Below are 20,640 nucleotides of genomic sequence, written 5' to 3' on the forward strand. Positions count from 1 at the left end.
ATTCGAGGCTTTAGAGGATAGATATACGGATACTACATAGCTTCACCAAGCGAACGCCCAAAGGTATAGTAGTTTCCTACGACAGATTATAATAAACATAGTCTATATCTAGTGTCTTTTCCGCCCCCCCCGAGAGATATTTGAGCTATAGCCACTCTATATATAATATATGTGCTACTATATTTAGCATTCATCTTCCGAAATCGGATAGTCAAGTCCGGATAGATTGCCTTTTTGGTGATAACAGTGAATTGCTAGTTAATATCAAGCCACCAACAGCTAGAGTAAGGATTATAGGCATTAATAGCGGTGGTACGCGAGGTATAACGCCCCTCGAGTTCTTAGGTAAACTATAGAAATTACTTAGAGATTGCCCAATCTACGATATGATTGATCTTGTAGTTAGTACAAGCTCCGGTAAGTCTTCAATAAATAGTATCCTATACACAATATATGACTAACAGACCAGGGGGCCTGACTATACTGGCCAAATTCCACCAAAAGTGGCCTATCTCCTATTGTACCAGTGTATTCGAGACCCTTACCTATCGATATTTCTTAATCTCTAGGTCCGTATTAGGCAAACTAAAAGTAGTGGTTAAATATATAACTAGCGATACAATATACAATAAGCGATTCCTAGAAGGTACCCTTCAAGAGAATTTCCCAGGACTTTTATTTAGTTATATCCCTAGCACAGCATCAGGGACAAAGGTGGCACTTACTACAATATCTAGGGGGAACGAACGTTTAATATTCATAAACTACAACGGTTTAGCATAACCGACAGGTATATACAATTTTAGAAATCCTTCTCTATCTTCCTAATGGCTTTTAGGGTATATAGTGGTTCGACCTAAAGACAATAGGGACGAAGCTTCGTTATAGTAAGCGTAAGTTGATATCCAATCATACTTCTTACAGAATTGTGCTAAACTTAAATAGAGCTTGTGTAACAATAGTAGCCCCTATATATATCCATACGTCCATATCTATATATTACTTCTCCTAGTTAATCACTAGTCTAGTTTTTTTAAGCCTATTATAGTTAACAGTCAAGAGTATTAGGATGGTGGGCTTGGGTTCCCTAACCCCATTAAACTAGCAATATAGGAGTCTACCTATATTTAGGACAAAAATATATCTCGCGATATTGTCATCTCACTAGGGACCGGAGAAGCCTCTAAGGGCCTGCCTAAGAGAAAAACCCACTCTATACAGAGGCTATAGGCTTCCTTTATAGACTTCCTTGATAGACACACTAGATATAGTGATATCAGAAATAGGTTGGATAAGCAATATAGGCAAGATTTCTTTCGTTTGAATATCGAGCTACCATTCCCAATTCGGCTGGACGATATTCAAAGTATACCGCTATAGAAAGAGCAAATACACCTACGCCCATAAGGTCAGCTTATTAAAGTTACAACAGCACTTTTAGTCTCCAACTTCTACTTCCAACTCGATACTTCGCCTACCTATAATAGAGGCTTTTACTTATATAAAGGTTCAATTCGGTGTCGCGGTGTCTATAAAGACATAGTCAACGCTCTTACAACTCTATATCAGCCTAAGATAGAGTTTATTACTACGAACAAGACCCTTACCTCGCTGGATCTATAAGGTTGTCAAACGTGCGCCCTTTATAACAAATATATTTCCTTTTATATCCGACACCCTATAGAAATTGTCACAATATCGCTACGCTTAGCGTAGGGCATCGAAAGGAAGATAAGCGGCTTTCCCAAAACTATGTAATAGTTTGTAATACAGCAGGGCATCGACTCTCCTTTCATAGACTATAGGAGCGACTAGAAGATCCGGAACTGCCCAACATGTTCTAGATCACTCAAAAGAAAGTATCGGGATAGTATAGCCTCTATTTATATAAAGCGTGTACGGAGATAAGTATATCAGGAGGCGTTATTTAATTAAATTCGTATTTATATACTTTAGTGTCGTTATATCGTTGGACTATCTCCCATATTTTCCTATTTGCTAAATTGCTTGTTTATTAGATTGAGCCTTTGTTTAGATGGTTTTAGAAGAGTATATAGACCCTACATTTCTCACTTCTAATTTATCATGATTCTTCTTCTACCTTATCCCCTCGATAGTGGTAGTAGTTCCTCTAATATATATAGAAACCACAAGATTTGGTATAGTAACTTAGACTATAGAGTAAAGTAGTGATTAAGATAATATTCTACCACATACTGTCGTGGACGTTTTATAGTGCTTAGGGACTAGATATCGGTTGCTACAAATATAGGCTCTATATATATATTGAAGAGGGGAACGCTTAAGGCTGTATACCCTTTAGTATATAGGTCGATTCGGCACTCGTAATTAGGCTTTATACTCAATCTTACATACAAAAGGGGCCTAGAAGCACTGTCTAAGAAGTGGATTTAGAGGGGTATAGGAGTGTGTTTCTTCAATCTATATCTATCTACTACTTGTAACCTCAAAATCAAAATGCTCGCTTACATAACGAATAAACAATATAAAACAATATAAGGCAACATCTCTTCTAACAACCTCCGTCAATCTTTATCAACCATAGAGCCCCTATCAATCTCTCTATCACTATCACCATCACTAACTACCTCTTTCTAGTAGTCTAGGTATACCTTCAGAATCGGCTCCCCTTCCTTCAAAAGACAAAAGAACGATCGGTTCCCGTATATAGATCTCTCGGCGGCAACAATCCTTATAAAACCCTCTATAAACTACCTCGAAGCACGAAGCCGCCATTAAGCAACCCACTAGTGCGCGGTAGCTCTATCTTCTCTAAGCAGGACGTTAAGCTTAGTGACAATAGACCATTCAGACCATTTGATCCTCCCTAGTGTATTAGAGAGCTCCCCGAGACCAGTAAGGTAGGATACTCCTAGAAACGAGGGGAGATCCCTAACTACACGCTTCTGACTCGATTCCCCTAACGGCTTTCGGGGAGACAGCCGTATATCCCGGTAAGCATCGGAAATCTCGCTCTACGTCCCGGCTTTAGCAGTCTCTATTCGCTTATAGTCTTCGTAGATAGCACTAAACCATAGTATTATCGCTCTTCTTAGACGCGTGGTAGGCCCTATCGAGCTGTGTGGAAACACTAGTAGGGTTAACCGGATATCACTAGTCTTATAGATTACCCCTTCAAAGGAGGTTCTAAATCGCTCTTCTTCTTTCCCCTATATCCAAGGGTAGACCATAATCGTATAGCCTAAGGTTTGAGCTTCCAAGTAGCTAGAAATCTTAGACCACTATTCTTTAAGGTATAAATATATTTTCCGAAGGACAATTGTATAGTTCTCACTATCCTTATCGGTAAAGGATATAGAGCCCTATACTACGTTTCCACTATATCTAGTTACTAGGAAGTCACTAATATTTAAATCAATATACGTAAACCCTATGACTTCCCCTAGATACGCGCTCTTAGTGTAGTAAGGGAAGGCTATTAGTCTCTATACATAATCCGGGCGGATCGCGATATATGTCGTGTAGTAGTAAATGTCTTGTCGAACCAAATGCCTGGGTAAGAGACTGAAATATATTACGACTCTACCCTAGTCTAGGCTTCGATATCGTAGGCGTATAATAATATTTGTATATTCACTTAGGATCTTAGAGTTGACTTTTGAAAATAGCCGTTCTTGTGGCTTTTAAACCGAGTTATCCTATCTTAAGTCTAGGCTTATGATAAGTTCTTTTCGGCCGAAAAGAGCCTATCTACTAGGATAATAAAGCACCATACTTTCAGAGATATAGAGAGTAAATAAGCCTTTCTTTTAGCCTAAAACGTAGTTTCTTAGCATCACTTTTGCGCACTTCTTTTACCTAGCATCACTTCTTTTACCTAGTGTCCCCTCTTACCAACTTCACTTCTTTCACTCAACTTCACTTCTTTTATTTAGTGTCACCTCTTCACCTCTTACCAACCTAACTTCTTCCTTTCCAAGCATCTCTTTCACCCTACTTCCGATATCCTCTGTCACAAGGTTCGTAGAGTCTCCTACTCCTTCACCTATCCCTTTTATACCTCCACGCCTCTCCGTAGGTTTCTTTGTCTTTTGTCCACCTAACTATGCCTCTAACTGGCTGCGCCTCCGACTGACTTATTTCTTTCATCTTAGAGTCGGTAAATATACCTGATCAATAGGTCATTCCCTACACCGATGGTAGGTAGCTACCCTATCCCCGGCTCTCTTTTGCAGTCCCCTAGATCATGGCCTGCCTAACCTATATCCACGCCAATATCGTCGACCGGGCTCGCACCGGATCCTAGCATAGCTTTGGGTCCCGTTTTGCCTTTCGCTGTCTTTAGGACTTAGGCGAATCAAATGAGTGCTAGTATTGCTATTAGACTAGAAGTGCTTACGAGAAAGTAAGGTAATCTTCTATGCTTCCCTCTTTTTCACACTTGAGACGCTAACTCGCGTTTCCTTCATTAGGTCCCTATAGGTATCGAGGGATATTTTTATGAGCTCCTTGCCTTAATCGCCTAGTTGAACCTGATATAGGGATCTTATGATTCCACCAACCTACTCTCTAACGCCTTTATTCCGACTTAGCTACTCCCCTCCCCTTTTCTCGCCGAGCTCGTAGACGAGCTTCGAAGACTCTACTCTGCCTTCCGGTATCTTACACGGAACTATATCTACGAATATAGTATCCACTTCGGCTGCTCGGTATATAGACTTTGGATACTTAATTTTTCTTCTTGGTCGCCCGCTTACTAATCTCTTGTTCCTTGGGCTAGTGTTCTCGCCGTTCTCGCTATAGGAACTAGCTACTACACCGTTAACCTCTTCCTATAGATATTAAACTAGACAGTAGTCCAGAAGCTTTTACAACCTTCTCGTTCTCGAAACATAAGTCCATAGGTACTAAAGATAGGGTCTATAACTGGTTCAGAGCTATTGTGAGCTTTCGGCAGAGGGTATATAAAATCGTTAGAGAGGGCACCCGGGGTACTACTTATAACGCTGAGTATATAGGCTGCCTCCACCGGTTTCCTACCTAGATCCTGCCGGTCGAGACGCGAAACCTTAGCCTCCGTTCACTTCGGGCCGCCCTCCGCTAGTTAATTGTCTAGTCGTATGCTAGCTTATAGGATCATAGTATAGGGTAGATCAGAGGATTTCAATAGGGTACCTAATATATTTCCAGGCTAAACCATCCTTATTGTGATGCTCCTTTCCCTATATATTTCTTAGGTTTTTCTTAACGTAGTCTCCTATCCTACTCGAGAAATTTTGTCGTCCTTAGCAAATATCCTCCTCGGCAAATATCGTCCTCGGCAAAACTTAGTATATAGGGTAACTAGCGATAATCACTCTCTTCCTATTGTCCAGAGAGTCTAGAACCCGTCTTAATAGCATATTATTTCCCTTCCCGCGATAGAACAGATACTCTTCTTGCACGACAAAGTTCGTGGCGTCCCTCTTGAATTGGTTATAGCGGCGGATTAGTATCCCTGGCGGATAGCGGAACGCTATATACCACTTCGCGATCTCTTCTGATTCGATAGAGTATTTAGAGCCTAGGACACAAGAAGTCTCTATATCACCTTAATCCTAATCCTACTCGACGCTCGGTATCACCTCCTGGTTATTAGTAGTAGATATACCCACCGGGTTTAATATAACTATTAGTGTGCTAATCTCTACAGGAATAAAATCATCTATATCCTCCTCTCGCTCTCCTTCTTCCCGCTCCTCTATGGTTAGCGGTCGTTTCGATAGGCTGTTAGCGGCTCTGTGGAACTATCCAGGGACATACTTTATATCAAATTTAAATAGTCTAATCCACGCGATCCAGCTAGTAACTAAGGCCCTTAGCAAATCCGTCGCGGATCGATTTAACTACGATACCAAGGTTTTGGCATCAATCTCTAGGGTAAAGTAGACCCTATAAACCTAGTGTCGAAACTTTTTTAGTGCTTTTAGTACTCCTCGGCACTCACACTTACCAGCATCATACTACTACTCTGTCTCTAACTAGGTCCTAGATTTATATCTTGCCGGCTTACGAACCCTATCTCGTACCTCTATCAATATAGCTCCCCACCCTTTCAACGACGTATCCACTACGATCACGATCTCTAACGGCGTAAAGTCATAATCGATTGGTAATATATAGGGAAAGGTTAACAAAACACTTTTTAGCTAGGTAAAGGCTTCTTAGTGGTTATCATACCACTCAAAACACGCTCCTGATTTCAAAAGACGATATATAGGGGAAGCCATTTAGGCAAAGTCCTAGATCATAACCCAGAAGTATACTACGAGCCCTATAAATAAGCGCACTTCAAAGACTAATATTAGAGTAGGCCACTCGATGATCTTCGCTACCTTCACTTTGTCTAGTCGACGTCCATCGCCGTCACAAACCCAGCCTACTACGGCCACGCCCTATATCACAAACTAAGATTTCTCCGCGGAAATACTTATTCCGGCAAGCTCTAGAAGATATAGTGTCTTATCTAGGTTCTTCAGATGCTCTAGAACATATCGACAGACCCTAGGAAATACAACCTCGTTATTATACGTGGTCTTTAGCCCTTTGATTTAGAGCGGAGTGCGTTCTACGGTCCCTACTGGTTTCCTGATATATAATTAGCTAGTGGCTTTTCGGCCGAAAAACTCTCCTGCCAGCGCACTTCTTTAGCCCTACGAGGATACTCCTAGGGAGGAACTAGTGTATCACAGAGGTATTCCTAGGGATAAGCTTGTACCTACTAATAGTAGGTAACTTAGGTAACCGCTTTTATAGCTTTATCGTAAAGTCTCTAGGTGGTAAGGGCCTCGTTGATTACCTTTGTGACCCCGCGAAGCCGGATAGGCCCTATGGCCGAGGGCTCCTCGAAGCTAATTCTTTCCTTTCTAATCACCTTCTCTCTAAGCCAGCTAGTTAGTCTAGAAAGTAGCCATTCGCAGTACTACCACTCCAAAATCATTCCTTTCTTTAGTAGTATATACGCGGTCGTTGTGAGCTACGAGATATACTACCTTAGCTCTATATTAGTTTTGTGGGGCTAGTACACTAAATCTATTAGCGAGGACCGCGAGAATCTCTGATACTCACTATCTTACTCCTTAAAGTCCTTATAGATCTTATACTTAAACTACTCCTAGTTTAGAGCGAGATATACCTAGTTAGCTTTTGCCTACTAGCGGATATTCTTCTTATAGTAATCCGGGAATAGCTCGTAGAGCGATACCGAGTCCACGATTCCACGTCTCTTACAAAGCTTCTTAAAGTTCTCGAGGGCCTCGGTCACATCTTTCCTATCAAAGAATAGAGTACCTAGGGTACCTAGATCTAGTATTAGTACCTAGTAGGGAGCACTAGATACCCATAGAACTACCTAGGGACGCTGCGCAGTCGGAGGGAGTATAGGTCGCTCGGTGCCTGGCTCGGTGCCTAGCTCGTACTAGGTAGGCCGATAGTCTAGCCCGATTGTGGGAGAGTAGACCTAATAGACTGCCTACGGGGCCTCGATAACCGGTGGAGGAGGGACCTAAGGAGTTTGGAGACGGGGCTCCCTCGATATCGAGGACTTAGACTCGGAGTGCTGATACTCCGTTTCTCGGTATCCTTCGAAGGGAGACGGGGCTCTTCCTATAGAAAGACCGGGGGTTCCTGGATCTACTTAGAGGAGGGCTTAGAGGCGTGGGTCCTGGCTAGACAGAGGAGTCTTATCGGATATCTCCGTGATCCTTTTCTTCTTCTTGTTTTTAGGGATTTTCTTACTTATAGATATTTGTATTAAATCAAGAACAGTGACGTTATATAATATAGAATTTCCATTCAACAAAATTCAGCTTTTTTCACGGAATACCGTAAGCGCTTTCCTTGTACCAGCGATCTCTTTAAATTTCCTGTAGTCTATCTAGGGATAATATATTTTTCTGTCGTCTTCTAGCTTGATATGTAACTTTGCTATATCCAATAAACCTTTCGCGTGTTGAATATATAGCACTTATATCACCTTTATTTTGAGTGGGAATAAAGGGTTAAACTTTGTGAGGGTATTGTCTGCTTTATTGATGGCGTCGAAGTCTTTGAAGTCTAACCACCGCACTACTCTGTACCTATCTACCTCTAGCTCGACGTATAACTTTGTATTGTCCAATTTAGTCTCCCGAAAATATATTTCCCGGATTTCGATCACTTAGACACTGCCTAATATATTATAGTTAATAATATACTAATCAAGGGATATACCAAGAATATCAGGCCTTACTTTAGGTAGGTCTTCGTCCTTTGCCACGTAGAATGGATATAGCCCTTTGTTTGGTCCGCTCTGTGCCTATACCTTTTATTATGGTTAGCTTTGAATGACTAAGGATTCACACTTCGTACCTTTGACTATCCTAGGCAGGCATAAAATAGATCTAAGAGACCTAAGGATAGACCTAAGAGACTTAAGGAGGTCCTAGGATTATAGGCAGGATAATTATTCATACTAGGTTCAGAAAATACTTATTTAGATAAACTAAAAGAATATTGGACTTAAAGACTTATATAGCAAAATTCTATTTCTACAATACTACTAACTGACCAAAGTTTAGGGGTATAGTCTACTATTAAAAGGCCGAGTTAAGTCTAGGCCTTAGGGTCTAAGCGGGCCTGATTTCTGAGAAAGTATATCTAAGGGGAATATATTCTACCCTATACCCGCTCGGTCACTTCTAGGGTTCCGCGATCAGCGTTATAGTAGGAACCTAACTGGAAATTGTTCTCCATTGTTCACCTATTAACAATACTAGCTCGCTATAATCCACCAGTCACTACGGAGGGTCTACTTCACGACCTATCCATTCAGATAGAATATTTTTTAAGGTTTTTAGAGGTCAATCTCCCTCCGGCTATTGCGGAAGCTAGTATAACCGGTGAATATCCAAGTTTAGTGGATTTTATTTCACAAGACGCGAGCTTACGCTTATAGATCCTGCGCCTACAAACCATCTTTCAATAGTCCTCTCTAGCCTTAGAAGAGGAAGAGTGGCTACGTACGTAAGGATTAGTCCGTTTATATCCTGGAAGTAAGGTCCGCGGTATCTAGCCGATACCGTCTTTCCTTCGTCACTTAGGGCGGTTAGATAATCATAATACTTACAGTGCCCTTCACTAGAGGCGGAAGCTTAGGAGGTTTAAGATTAAGTTCGGTAAGGGAACTATAACTATATTAGCCCCGGTCCTACCTACTTTCCGCCGATTACCCCTTATCGAAGAAACCAAAGCTATAGAGCTTCTAAGAGCTAGCTATATCGGCATTCCTAATAACGCGCAACGAATTCTATATTTCAAGTCCAAGTATTAAGCATTAGTAGTAACTTATATCCTTTCCTATTTCTCTCGACTAACGCAATCCTTTGTCTAGGCCCCGCGTCTAATACCTCCGATATCCTAGAGTAGGCACAAAACCCCTAGAGCGCCATGAATTCGAAGACTTCTGGCCCGAGTATATTAAGCCCCATTGGTTCACCACTTTTTCCTTACCAGATAAACGAGCCCCCTACAGAAACTTCTAGTTCTATTCTGACTAATCCCTTCTCAAAAAGGATTTCGTTTCGTAGTAGCTTCTGTATAAAGGGTCGGATCTCCTATATTTCCTCTTTGGATAAATCGGAGGGAGGGGGGGCAGAGCATAAATTTCACCCTAGTTTCGTCGGTATCCGAAAGATCTCGAAAGAGAGACACCGTATTACGAGATAGGTAGGTAAGCTTAGTGCCCTATATTGTGTGGTCACCGAGGGAGAGAACGATAATAGGACCCTAACGAATAGGAAAGGCAACTTCCCCTATAGCCTCCTTAACTTTTCCCGCGAACTACGATTTGTCAGTATTGGTTCAATGAATTTAGCTTCAAATGTAGAAACCGCTTTACCTTAAGTTTTATATCGGCCTAGTCAGAGGAGGCCGATAATATGACAAAGCTAGTGGACTCTATCTCCGATAGATATTGCTCACGGTAATAAGGCTATTAGATCTGCGCTATTGTTATCTTTGCGTTCCTGTGCCAGTGTCAGACAGTCTAGCTTAATCGAGAGTAGTCGCAATTAAACTAGGAGGAAGAGGGATAAAAAGGCAAGACAGCGAGGCACGGAGCTTTAAATATTTAGTATATTCGAATCAGAAATATTGCCAGACTTTCCCATAAAAGATAGACTATACTAGACAAAGTTGTTTGAATCTATTATCACGGTTAATAGATTGCTGTAAACGTAAACGGGGCATCGTACCAAGTTCCCCGTTCTTATATTACTCCTCCCTTTTCCTGGTGGACAATATATCTTCAAGTAGGCTTAATTCATGCTATATCAAGCCTTCAACATTCTTCACACGGCCAAAATATACCAGGGGCTCTAGACGTAAGCTCTTAACAAGCTTAGACATATCGTCTTCTTCTATATTAAATTCAATCACGCTTAGTCCTTCTTATACTTATCGAGGGTCTTACCTAGCTTTCTAAGCTTTATAGATTACTTCCTAAGTTTTATAGACTGCTTCTCCTTACTCCCACTAAAATTTGGCCGCTCTAGCGCTTTCAATATTTCCCGTCGAGCCACTAGGCTAAGCTCCGAGAAGACCAAGCGGTAATATTAAGTTAATTTATAGGTGTTGCTATATCGAATGGTGGACATTTTAAAGAAAATATATGTTCTATGATTGATATTAGTAAAGGAATTGCGAGGGGAACCAGGACGCTCTTATATCTTGTGGCTAGCTGGTTTTTATTTACACACGAGAACAGACATACTTTCAAAGGAGGGCAGGCCCTCTAATATTAAAGCACATAAAAACAGCCGTTTATACGTCACGTACATCTCCGATTTACTCACTCTATATTCCTGGGCCTTCTTTCTCTAGCACTTTAGGAGATAAGGAGAATATCGCATTAATTATATAACAAATAGTATCGCGAGTTATAAATATATTATATATTACGTTAGACTTAAGGAGAAATTAATTGACCTGACTAAACTTCATTGAATTTATATAGCAGCTATCTACATAGACGATTACGCTGATACAGACATCCTTAGAAATCTATAGCACAGAAGTTTTCAAAAAGCAATTATTAAACTAGGCGTCCCTTCTATTGATCTATATATATTTTAAAATAGGCCTAGAATAACCACTTAGGCAAAATAAGGAATAGAATACCAGATTGATCTCAATATTCTTAGATACGTAAGGACTTCCGCAAAAAGCATATACGCAGGGGCCAACTTAGATATATACAAACTACTCCTAACCCAATTTCCTAGTAGGTTATGGTTCCCACACTACACTAGTGGACTCGTGGTTTAAGGTGAAGTAGATATAATAAGCAGAAAAATGACTATCTTCCCTAGGCGCTTAATAATTCACTAAGTTCCTATCGTGCGGCTAATATGAAATTCTATATAGCTAAGTTTCTAGCCAATTACTATCCTTATCGTCTAAATTATCCACAAGATAACGTTTAAGGTCCTCCCCATTATACAAATAAATTATGCGGTTAATAGACCTATATAAACCACTAGGAGGCAGGAAATCCATCATCAGAAGACTATACAACACCACTATATATTCTAAGTCCTTATTGTGACTATTTAACCCCACTAATTTCTGAATAAATATCCGAGGGGTATACCCCATATACTAAGAAAGAATATTGTACAGTATATAGGTAGTAATAGGCCTATCATATACCCACGGGGCTGTAGAGACGATATATATAGTGACATCGCTGTGCTCGATCATGAATTAAGGGTTACTCATTATCTCATTAACTAGATAGTTAGCCAGATATCTACTATATATTATATCAGAAACAACTTACAAAATCGAGTTATAAGCTATAGTAATCTTTCAGTAGTAGGGTTAATAGGTATTACTAATATAGCTAGAAAAATAAGGAGGCAAAAAACCATTTAACTCGGTGGTTAGCAGAAATAAAAATAGACACTAGCTTTTTGTAGGTTATATAGTGGCTATTGTCAAAGATCCTTTAGAAAGAAAATCCCCTAAAGAATAGTATAATAAATATATACCATACTATCCAAAGAATGATATAAGTTATAAATAATAGACTCAAGGACTTAGTGCTAATATATAGGAATATATATATTTCTAAGGCTTTTCTATATATAGTGTAGTATAAATGTCTCTTTAAGGAGTCATAGATTGCTCTCGAAACTAAAGAACAGGGTATATTAGGCGTCCTAGCATTATTTTAGTGTAGGTAGGTGGCACGTGGCTTTCTGACCCTAGTTATATTGTCTCCGCCTCTGTTGTAACCTATATTGGAAACTACAGAATCTACCTTTCGTTAAGTGAAAAGAGACTCTCGTAGAATTGATTATAGTTAGGCCAATTTTAATGAAATAAGATCAGTAGAAGAATAGATCCATGTATATATATATTATAGTCCTTTGAATTGGTATATTATTCCACTACTGTTAGCGTAAGGAGCAAGGAGAGGGGAGAAGAAAGTATTAATTCTCTACTCTCAAATAGGGAGCTATTTACACATATAATATAGCTAGCTGGAATAAAAAAGGCATTAACCAGTTATACCATCCCAATATATTCTATATTCAATAACCAAAGATATAAAATACACAAAAGATCTATAGGAAAGAAAGCATCGGACAAGAGACTAGGAAGTAAAAACTAAATTGAAGTATGGTATTAGAAAATCTATACTCTCGAGACTTTTCAAATCAAATCAAGAAATCCCTTATCTTATACTGATACCTCTGGCTTTTCAATCTATATCAACCAAAAAAAAAAAAAAAAGAATGAAAAAACAACAAGTCTAACACGGCCACTAAAACTTAGATGTGTGGCAGCCTATTAGGGTATCTAATTAATCCTGGGTGGTATGGCTGGGATTGACTAGTGGCTCGTGAGCCGTAGTCTTCTGGGCTGGCGATATTTTGATAGGAGTTTGTATCTATCCGCACACCGTAATAGCCTAGGGCTTTAGTCTGCTTATTGTCAGAGGGGAATCCTGCGAAGGTGTTCTCAATAGAGACCGGAGTGTCGGTTATCATAGGCTCCAAAAATGAGTTAGCGTATCCGGGCAGTAATTCGTAGTTAAAATCGTCGATATCCTCTAATTTGAGAGGTATAGATAAGATTTCTGGAAGAGTGTCGACTGATATAGAAGCAGGATCTTTTGTTATTCTAGCCAGGGTAGATCGTTGTTTTTTGTACTTAGGCGCTCCTATTACCGCTGAGACTACCTTGGCAGAGTGATCCTCTTTATTCCCCTTAGCGCTAGAGCTAGCTTTCTTGACGTAAATCACCGTACTTATATCTAAGAAGTGTAAGTTATCTACAAATCATGCTAGGAGTACTCGGGACATACCGACTTCACCCCGCTTAAACTGTTACTCTATCTTTCGAACCCACAAAAGCTTATAGATAGTCTGGACATTTTTTGGGTCCTTTAGTTTGGTATTTGTAACAATTTCCTTAAACTTATCGGCAGTAACACTATAGTCACTTAGCTCGCGGAGAATATAAAGAAATAGTTCGATACGGTCTAGTCCCACAAGATATTAGTATAGAGAAGAATCCCTATATAGATAGAAACATACTTTCTTTCCTTATATACTTAGGGTGCTTATACTTGATACCTAAGGGCCACCACGTAGGCTTGGTCTTTTCTAGGTCACTCGTAGCGGACCCTAGTAATAGCTTTCCACCGTTATAAGGGTATTTAGCCTACTTCTGCGGCTCGATAAACTTTATAACTACCTTAATAATCGAGGAGCAATTCTGCTATAGGAAGTAGTTAAGTGTAGATCGATAGTAAATCATAACGCTTTTTGTATCTCTAACTTTAAGAATGACCCTTTCCCCCTAGAGGCAAATAGGAAATTTTGGCGGGCCTCCCTATTAAACACAATTATATCTTGTTCCTAGATAGACTAAGATATAGAGGTTCTAAGATTGCCGTCGCGGTCGATATATATCATGGCGTAGTGGATAGGAGGATCGGACTAGACTATAATATCAGCGAGAATCAATTAAATATATTAGTTATAGAAGATAGTTATACAATAGTAAAATCCAATCCTAAGGTGTCTTGGAGGGTAGAAGCAGCCCTCTTTATAGCACGTGTTATAGTGTTTGCCATTACGATAGTGTGTCAATTAAGATACTCGGCCGTGGCCTATATAACTCGTCGTGGGGGTAGCTAACGTCGAAAATACTTTATATCCAGAGAAAGATCTATAATTTAGTGTGGAGGTGATAGAATATAGAATATATATATATACCTAGGGAGTTTCTATATATAGTGTAATATATATATATTTCCTGCTTTTGTCTCTTCAAGGCGTCCCAGGAAAAGTGTTCTCGAATCTAAAAAACAAGGTATAGTGGGCATCTTAGTATTAATTTGGTATAGGCGAAAAGTACCTAGCTTTCTAACCCCGGTTGTATTGATATTTGTTCCTATTAGAAACTTTAAAAAGAAGCACTTTTATTTACTCAAGTAAGGGAAGTCTCGCAGGATTGATTAGTTATGGCTACATTAACGTAGATAAATAAGATCTATACAAAAATCGATTTATATATTTCTGCCTTAGTCTTTCTAAATTCTATCTTACTTTATATATTCTCGAGTGGTTTATATTTTGTGTTCAATTAGTCCAAAACGACTATACTTTCTGGTCAATAGGGGGAAACGATATAGGTCATTCTAGAACTTACAGGTTCCACATATCAAACTAATGGTTATATAGAGACCGAGAGATATCTTAGTCCTATGATATAATCAGTTCCTTAAAATAGAATAACTTAAAATTCGTAATACAGGACTTATATATGGGACACAACCACTCCAGCAATACCTTACTATATGCCAAAGTCGAGTTCTAAAAATAGAGAAAACGATCAAAGCAAACCAGGTCAATAGGGTGTAGATCAGAAGCTCGGAAATTAAGTCGTTATCCATACTTAAAGGTAGATAAATAGTCTATTACTTTAGATTCTAGACCGTTAATATACTAGGCAGCCAAGGTACTCTTATAATAAAATCTATAGACTGTTTTTATAGCTAATATACTATATAACTATATCTCTTAAGTTCAGAAATTTCACCGAGAAGCTGAAAATCCAAAACTAGTCCCTATAGCTAGGCTTAAATTGGATCTACATTTTCAGCGTTTCCGGAAACCCCTTCTAGGTTACCTAACGCTTATTTACAAGGATTAATAGGTAGCGAATTCTTGGTTACCCCTTTAAGGATCTAAAGGTGACTTAGAGTAGAGAAGGGATCTAGAAGAATATTGGTATCACTCGTCAAAGTTCGAGCCGACGGGTTAGGGTCGGGCTAACTAGTGATATCTAGAGAAAATATACTGAGTATATACGAAGGAGCACATTAGTGATATATATATCGAGCGGGGAATACTACCGTGAAATAGTGGTGGGTAATATCTAGAGGGCCCACAGCTTCTATATTTCTGCCTTTAGCGCTGTCCTCTTCTTGGTTTCCCCTAACGGACGAGGAATCGTCTTAAATAAAGATCCAGCTAGGAAGCAGTCTTCGTAGCGAGGAAGTTAGAATATAACCCATAATGTTTTCTTAGCAAGCTAATAGTTAATTCGGATATAGAGAGGGTTTAGGCAACACAGCAGCGTCAATAGGTTCTTATACTGGCCGATCAACTTTTTAAAAGAAATACTGTTTTCTTAGGATATATAACGTCGTCATTCTTTATTATACGCTAGTCACTATATCCAAGGTCTTCCTATAGGATAATATAGATATCAATAGGGCATATCTATCACAAATAGCCTCTATATCTCTAGCATAGAACTATAAGGGTACCGAAGTCACCTAGTTAAAGCAAAAGCGGATACTTATGGGCATTTATATAAATGAGTGTATATTTTTAAAGTCAATTGAACATAAAAATCTTAACTAATAAAATAGAAAAGTCTTAGATAAATGTTGTGTTGTCGAGTTATAATCAAGAAGTCATATAGTAATCCAAGGGTAAACATAAGCAATAATATATAATTGAAGATAAAGAACCAACTAACCATAGGAATTGAGTGTCCTTAAAATATCCTCCGTGGCTACTTCCTAAGTCGACTCCCTAAGCTACCCATAGGGTAGGCTCAAGTGTTTCTCGTGAGTAGCTTCTCTATCACGTGGCTCTTGTTCATCCCTCCGCCAAAAGGCGGTATACTCGACAATAGGCGGATTTTCTGGACGGCCCGCCCGTGCAATATATAGGGTTACTATCTATTGATCACTCCGTAACCGCGGTAGGCTTAGGAGCTTCCCTTCTACCTCTCACCTAGTCAAGGGTATTCGAAATAGCTATCTCGGGGTTATCTCTAAACCCTATTAGATAGTTATTAATCTCCGCTATAGTTAACTAGCCGAGGGAAACAATATCTGTAAATTGGCCAGAAAGCTATAATATACTATCCTCCTATATCGACCGATCATTTAATTTTCTTTCTACACTAATCGAAGGGATAGATAAAGACGCCTTATCAAAAAAAGCATAAAAGAGCTGCTTAGCGCTTATGGTGTCCACGAAGTCAAAGTGATATCTTTTGTCCGCCCAGCCTTCTCGAATCAAGGCCGGATCAAGCTTTTCTAGATGATTCGTAGTCATGATAAGAATATAGCCCTCCTGTGCTATAACGCTATCAATGTAGTTCAGAAGGGCCGATAAAGAAATGCCAGCGCCGTCAAGCTTATTTTCTTGGCGCGAATTCTCCACTCTACTAGTATTACCAGGATCCTTTATCCGCCGATAGGAGTCTTGGCTAATTCTAGCATTATCCACATCCTTAAGGAGCACAATACAACGTCTTAGAAGGCTTTAGAAGAGGCTAACCAAGCTATCTTTATTAAGCTTTTAGGAGTTTAAGCTGACTGTATAGATATCAAGCTAAAGGCGCCCTGTAATTACAAAGCATATACTTGACTTTCTAGTTCCGGGAGGACCATAGAGAAGATAACCTCGGCGGTATAGCATACCACAACGCTCGTAAAAGGCTCTTTCTTTAGGACTCAGGAAAGCTTCGATATCGTTTAGCATACTATTCTTGATTTCTAGAGGCAAGGCTAAAGTTGATAATAAACAAGGAGGCTTCGACTTAGTCAGAACCCAACTAACTATATCCTGTTTGATAAAACCGCGAAAGATTGTGATTTTATTCCTGTGACGCTGAATTAAGAATTACTATACTTCTTTTAGAAGTGTGTTAAGCACTTCCTTACTCTATAAGAACGAGTAGATTGTGAAGCTTTCTATATTTATCAACCAACTATTTTACTTCTTGTGTGGATAACAGTAAAGCGTAATAAGACATCCCTAGTATAGGAATAAATAAAGCTTGTTTTGGGAAGGAGTATAGCGGATTAGCTTAATATCTTGCTGTTTTTTTAAAGAAAACCAGAAGTCCTCACTACTCTTTTCAAAGCGCTCTTGCTCTTCCAAGGGATCTTTATCGGTGTCCTCATCGTCTTCGTTTTGCCAGGGTAAAGAAATAGCGTGCTTTGATTTAGTAATAGAACGCCGGCTGTAGCTTAATAAATCATTCCTTTCTATCTATTATATAAACTAGCTATATAGCTTGTCGTGGTATAGAATTTCTTTAGAGTAGGTAAAGTAAAGGAGTATATTTTAGACGTTATTTAGAACTTAAGGAAGTATAAAGCCAAAGAATAGAGACAAAATAGCGAATAGAATAAGGGAGCCGGAGTATAAGAAAATATCGGCGTGTAAAGAAGAGGAAAAAAGTCGGGTCAAAGGAGAAAATCCTAGAAATAATAATTTAAAGGCAATAGGTAGTACCTTAGAAATATTGCTATATATGATACCGAAATTTAGTGCGAGTATAGGTAGACAATAGAAGAGGGTATAGGTCTTTTATAATGGACTTAAAAGCTGATTCTACTTATGGTTAATTCTTACTTATTCGCGAGAGGCTATTTCGAGAGTGTATATAGTAGGTTAATATATTTTCTCTTATCAAATCAAATCTATCGCGATGATCTTGCGCCGTGAACGTTTATATAACCTTATATTACCAACTTAGACATAATCCTTGTATATTATCGCATGAATTTGTAGCTTTAACTTTCATAGTATCTAAGTAAGAATTCCTCTAATATAGATTTATACCACGACTTAGAATCAAATATTTGTCTCTTTTAATCCCGTATTTCTGCCTTATATAGCACCACTCCTCTTCCCCTAGAAGACCCTTTGCAACCCCAATCTTGTAGTAAAGTTTTAGCAGGTAGAGCTCGGACGACGCTTTTCTATAAATCAAGGGACATCTATAAGCATAGCCTTTTAAGCCGTTGTTATATCTGATATAGAACTTTATAAAGACGAAGTCTGGGGTCCAGACTGTACAGTTATATCTCTCGAATTCAGTAACTTCGCCGAGGAGTTAGATATCCAAGACTAGTCCATATAGCTTAGCCATAATGTGGATCTATATTGTTAGCGTTTCTATCCCCTCTAGGTTACCCAGCCTTTACCTATAGGGTTATATAAGATTACAATAGCTAGGTTCTAGGGAGATACGCTTATTTGGCCTCGTTGTTAACTTTTTGGGATTCTGAAGGTGAATTAGAGTAGTAACGGTATCACCCATCGAAGATTCAGCCGATTAGGTAGTAGCAGGATAACTGGTATCTATAGAAAAACGCGCTTAGTATAATATCTATAAGATATATTTGGAGTAGCAGATACCACTGTAAAATAGTGGCTAGTTAGGGTTTATAGCTTCTTCTGTGTTTCTGCCTTCTGCGCTCTGCTCTTGAGTTTCCCTAATAGATAGGGAATTGTCTTGGATAAAGAGAAAAGAATCGATCCAGCTAGGAAGCAGTCTTCGTAGCGAGAAAGTTGGAATATAATCCATAAGGGTTACTTAGTAAGCTGATAGCTATTTCTGATAATATAGGTATAGAAAGGGTGGGGTAGTTAAGTAGCGTCAATAGGTTGTTATACTGGCCAGCCGACCTTTTTAATTAAAATTTCGCTTGCTTTGGATATATAACGTCGTTAATTCTTCGTTTTTACACAAAGGAAGTCATTAGAGGAGAGCGAATATATTTAGATATTTACTATATTTAAATCAGTTATATCCTTCAAGCCTAATAGTAGATAAGATTTAAAGCTTCCCGAATTTTGTTATTTGATTAAAGCCTTTAGGCACTAAATCTTATTAGAGTAAATCCCTTAGTCGCAGGCTCTTAAGTATATATAGGTAGTAAGGAGATAATCATACTACTGGTTCACAACCAAAAGTCTATCGATAGCCACAATAAACTTATCCCTTGTCATCTCGCCATAATCCAGACAGTCTTTAAGCCCCTCGATTTAATCGACAATTTTATTATAATTATCCAAGTCTTAGAGCTTATTAGCCGCAAAGCGTTTTACTTCCGGTCTGATTTCTAACTTATTAACACGTTCTGTCCACCACTAAGCACTCATATATTGCCGTAGCTATATACAAGGAAAACTAAATAAGTCGAAGAATCCACTAGATAGGAGTATATAAAACCATATAGCTCCTAAAGCCTCGGACCATTTAACAAGCTTAGAGAGTTCTATACCCTACTCTCTAGGTATTTTCGCCTCTTCCTTTACCAAAGCTTCTTAAAAAATATTAAGACAGTTAAAATACCGTTTAGTGGCTTCGGGAGGGTTACTATCCTTAAAATCCCACTCTTCATTAACCGGTCGGTTATAAAGAAGCCACTAAGGAGCTAAACCAAATAGCTACGCCGGTCCTACATACACCCACTCAAGGTCCACAACCCCGACAATTATAAGATCTTTCTCGCTTTTCACAATCATATTTGCTAGGCCGAAATCATCGTATATAAGTTTAAAAGGCCTATTTTCATACGCTGTATTCATATAGCGGGGTATTAATGATTCCACAATATTTAGTGAAGTATATTTAGAGATAGTATCTAGTTCGCCAGTAATTAAATTCGGTTGATATCGAAGTTATTGCCAGTCTTGGTCAATAATGTACTGAAAATACGCCAAGGTTGTCGAGAAACCCGTGGTTCGATCACCTTGAAAGACCTTTATTAGTAAATATAAAAGATTAATAGATTATAGACATACCAAAAGTGTTAACCCCCCCGGTCTGTGCAATCTCTTATATCTTCTATATCAAAGGGCGGGTAGGCGCAGAATAACCAGTCCTTGGCGTGGGCAAACTTCCGATTCGGTCGAAATTAATCTCGAAAATTTGCAATATAAAGTTCGCGATCTGTCTATACACAATCTCGAGATCACTATCTGGAATTTCTTTTTTAAGTAGCCTAGAATTGCCTCTAGTAAATACGTCATTTAGACAAACCCCGTCGATAAAGTCTATCAAGATAAAAGGGCCAAGACCCAAAGGATTACTATTAGTAAGGCCCCAGGCTTTGATATCTAGAACAGGAACACTTATCCTTTCGCGGATAAGAGAAAGAGCCTCCACTTCTATAACTACCTTTTTATCGGCGTATTTAGGGCAAATACTCTTCACACAAGGGAAACGGAGCAACCATATAGTACCATCCTCAAAGAGAATCTTTTGACCGATATTATACGAGCCATTTAAGAAGCCACTATTTAG

At 39.0% G+C, this 20,640-nt stretch overlaps 5 protein-coding genes across 5 annotated transcripts; all 5 read right to left on the reverse strand.

Annotated features, from left to right (window-relative positions):
* Positions 1 to 9,564: 9,564 nt before the first annotated feature.
* On the reverse strand, positions 9,565 to 10,583 carry N7500_009410 (uncharacterized protein; the record flags this gene model as incomplete). Its single annotated transcript, XM_056680551.1, has 3 exons — positions 9,565 to 9,744; positions 9,982 to 9,991; positions 10,498 to 10,583. Coding segments are annotated over 3 exons (276 nt in total), but the record flags the coding sequence as incomplete, so codon positions are not given.
* Positions 10,584 to 16,460: 5,877 nt separating this feature from the next.
* N7500_009411 (ATPase AAA-type core) lies at positions 16,461 to 17,352 on the reverse strand (the record flags this gene model as incomplete). The annotated part of the gene is given in 4 exon segments (XM_056680552.1): positions 16,461 to 16,857; positions 16,914 to 16,939; positions 16,950 to 17,207; positions 17,317 to 17,352. 4 exon segments carry the CDS (start codon positions 17,350 to 17,352, stop codon positions 16,461 to 16,463), a joined length of 717 nt encoding a protein of 238 aa, XP_056527934.1.
* Positions 17,353 to 17,354: 2 nt separating this feature from the next.
* On the reverse strand, positions 17,355 to 18,396 carry N7500_009412 (ATPase AAA-type core; the record flags this gene model as incomplete). The annotated part of the gene is made up of 2 exons (XM_056680553.1): positions 17,355 to 17,537; positions 18,259 to 18,396. Coding segments are annotated over 2 exons (321 nt in total), but the record flags the coding sequence as incomplete, so codon positions are not given.
* A 1,262-nt stretch (positions 18,397 to 19,658) lies between these two features.
* N7500_009413 (uncharacterized protein) lies at positions 19,659 to 19,922 on the reverse strand (the record flags this gene model as incomplete). Its single annotated transcript, XM_056680554.1, has 2 exons — positions 19,659 to 19,760; positions 19,803 to 19,922. The coding sequence occupies 2 exons, from the start codon at positions 19,920 to 19,922 to the stop codon at positions 19,659 to 19,661; spliced, it is 222 nt and encodes a 73-aa protein (XP_056527936.1).
* Positions 19,923 to 20,015: 93 nt separating this feature from the next.
* N7500_009414 (Aminoglycoside phosphotransferase) lies at positions 20,016 to 20,640 on the reverse strand (the record flags this gene model as incomplete). Its single annotated transcript, XM_056680555.1, has 2 exons — positions 20,016 to 20,086; positions 20,214 to 20,640. Coding segments are annotated over 2 exons (498 nt in total), but the record flags the coding sequence as incomplete, so codon positions are not given.

The sequence above is a fragment of the Penicillium coprophilum genome, assembly GCF_028826855.1.
Source record: "Penicillium coprophilum strain IBT 35676 chromosome Unknown utg000006l_segment0_segment0, whole genome shotgun sequence".
Lineage (NCBI taxonomy): Eukaryota > Fungi > Ascomycota > Eurotiomycetes > Eurotiales > Aspergillaceae > Penicillium > Penicillium coprophilum.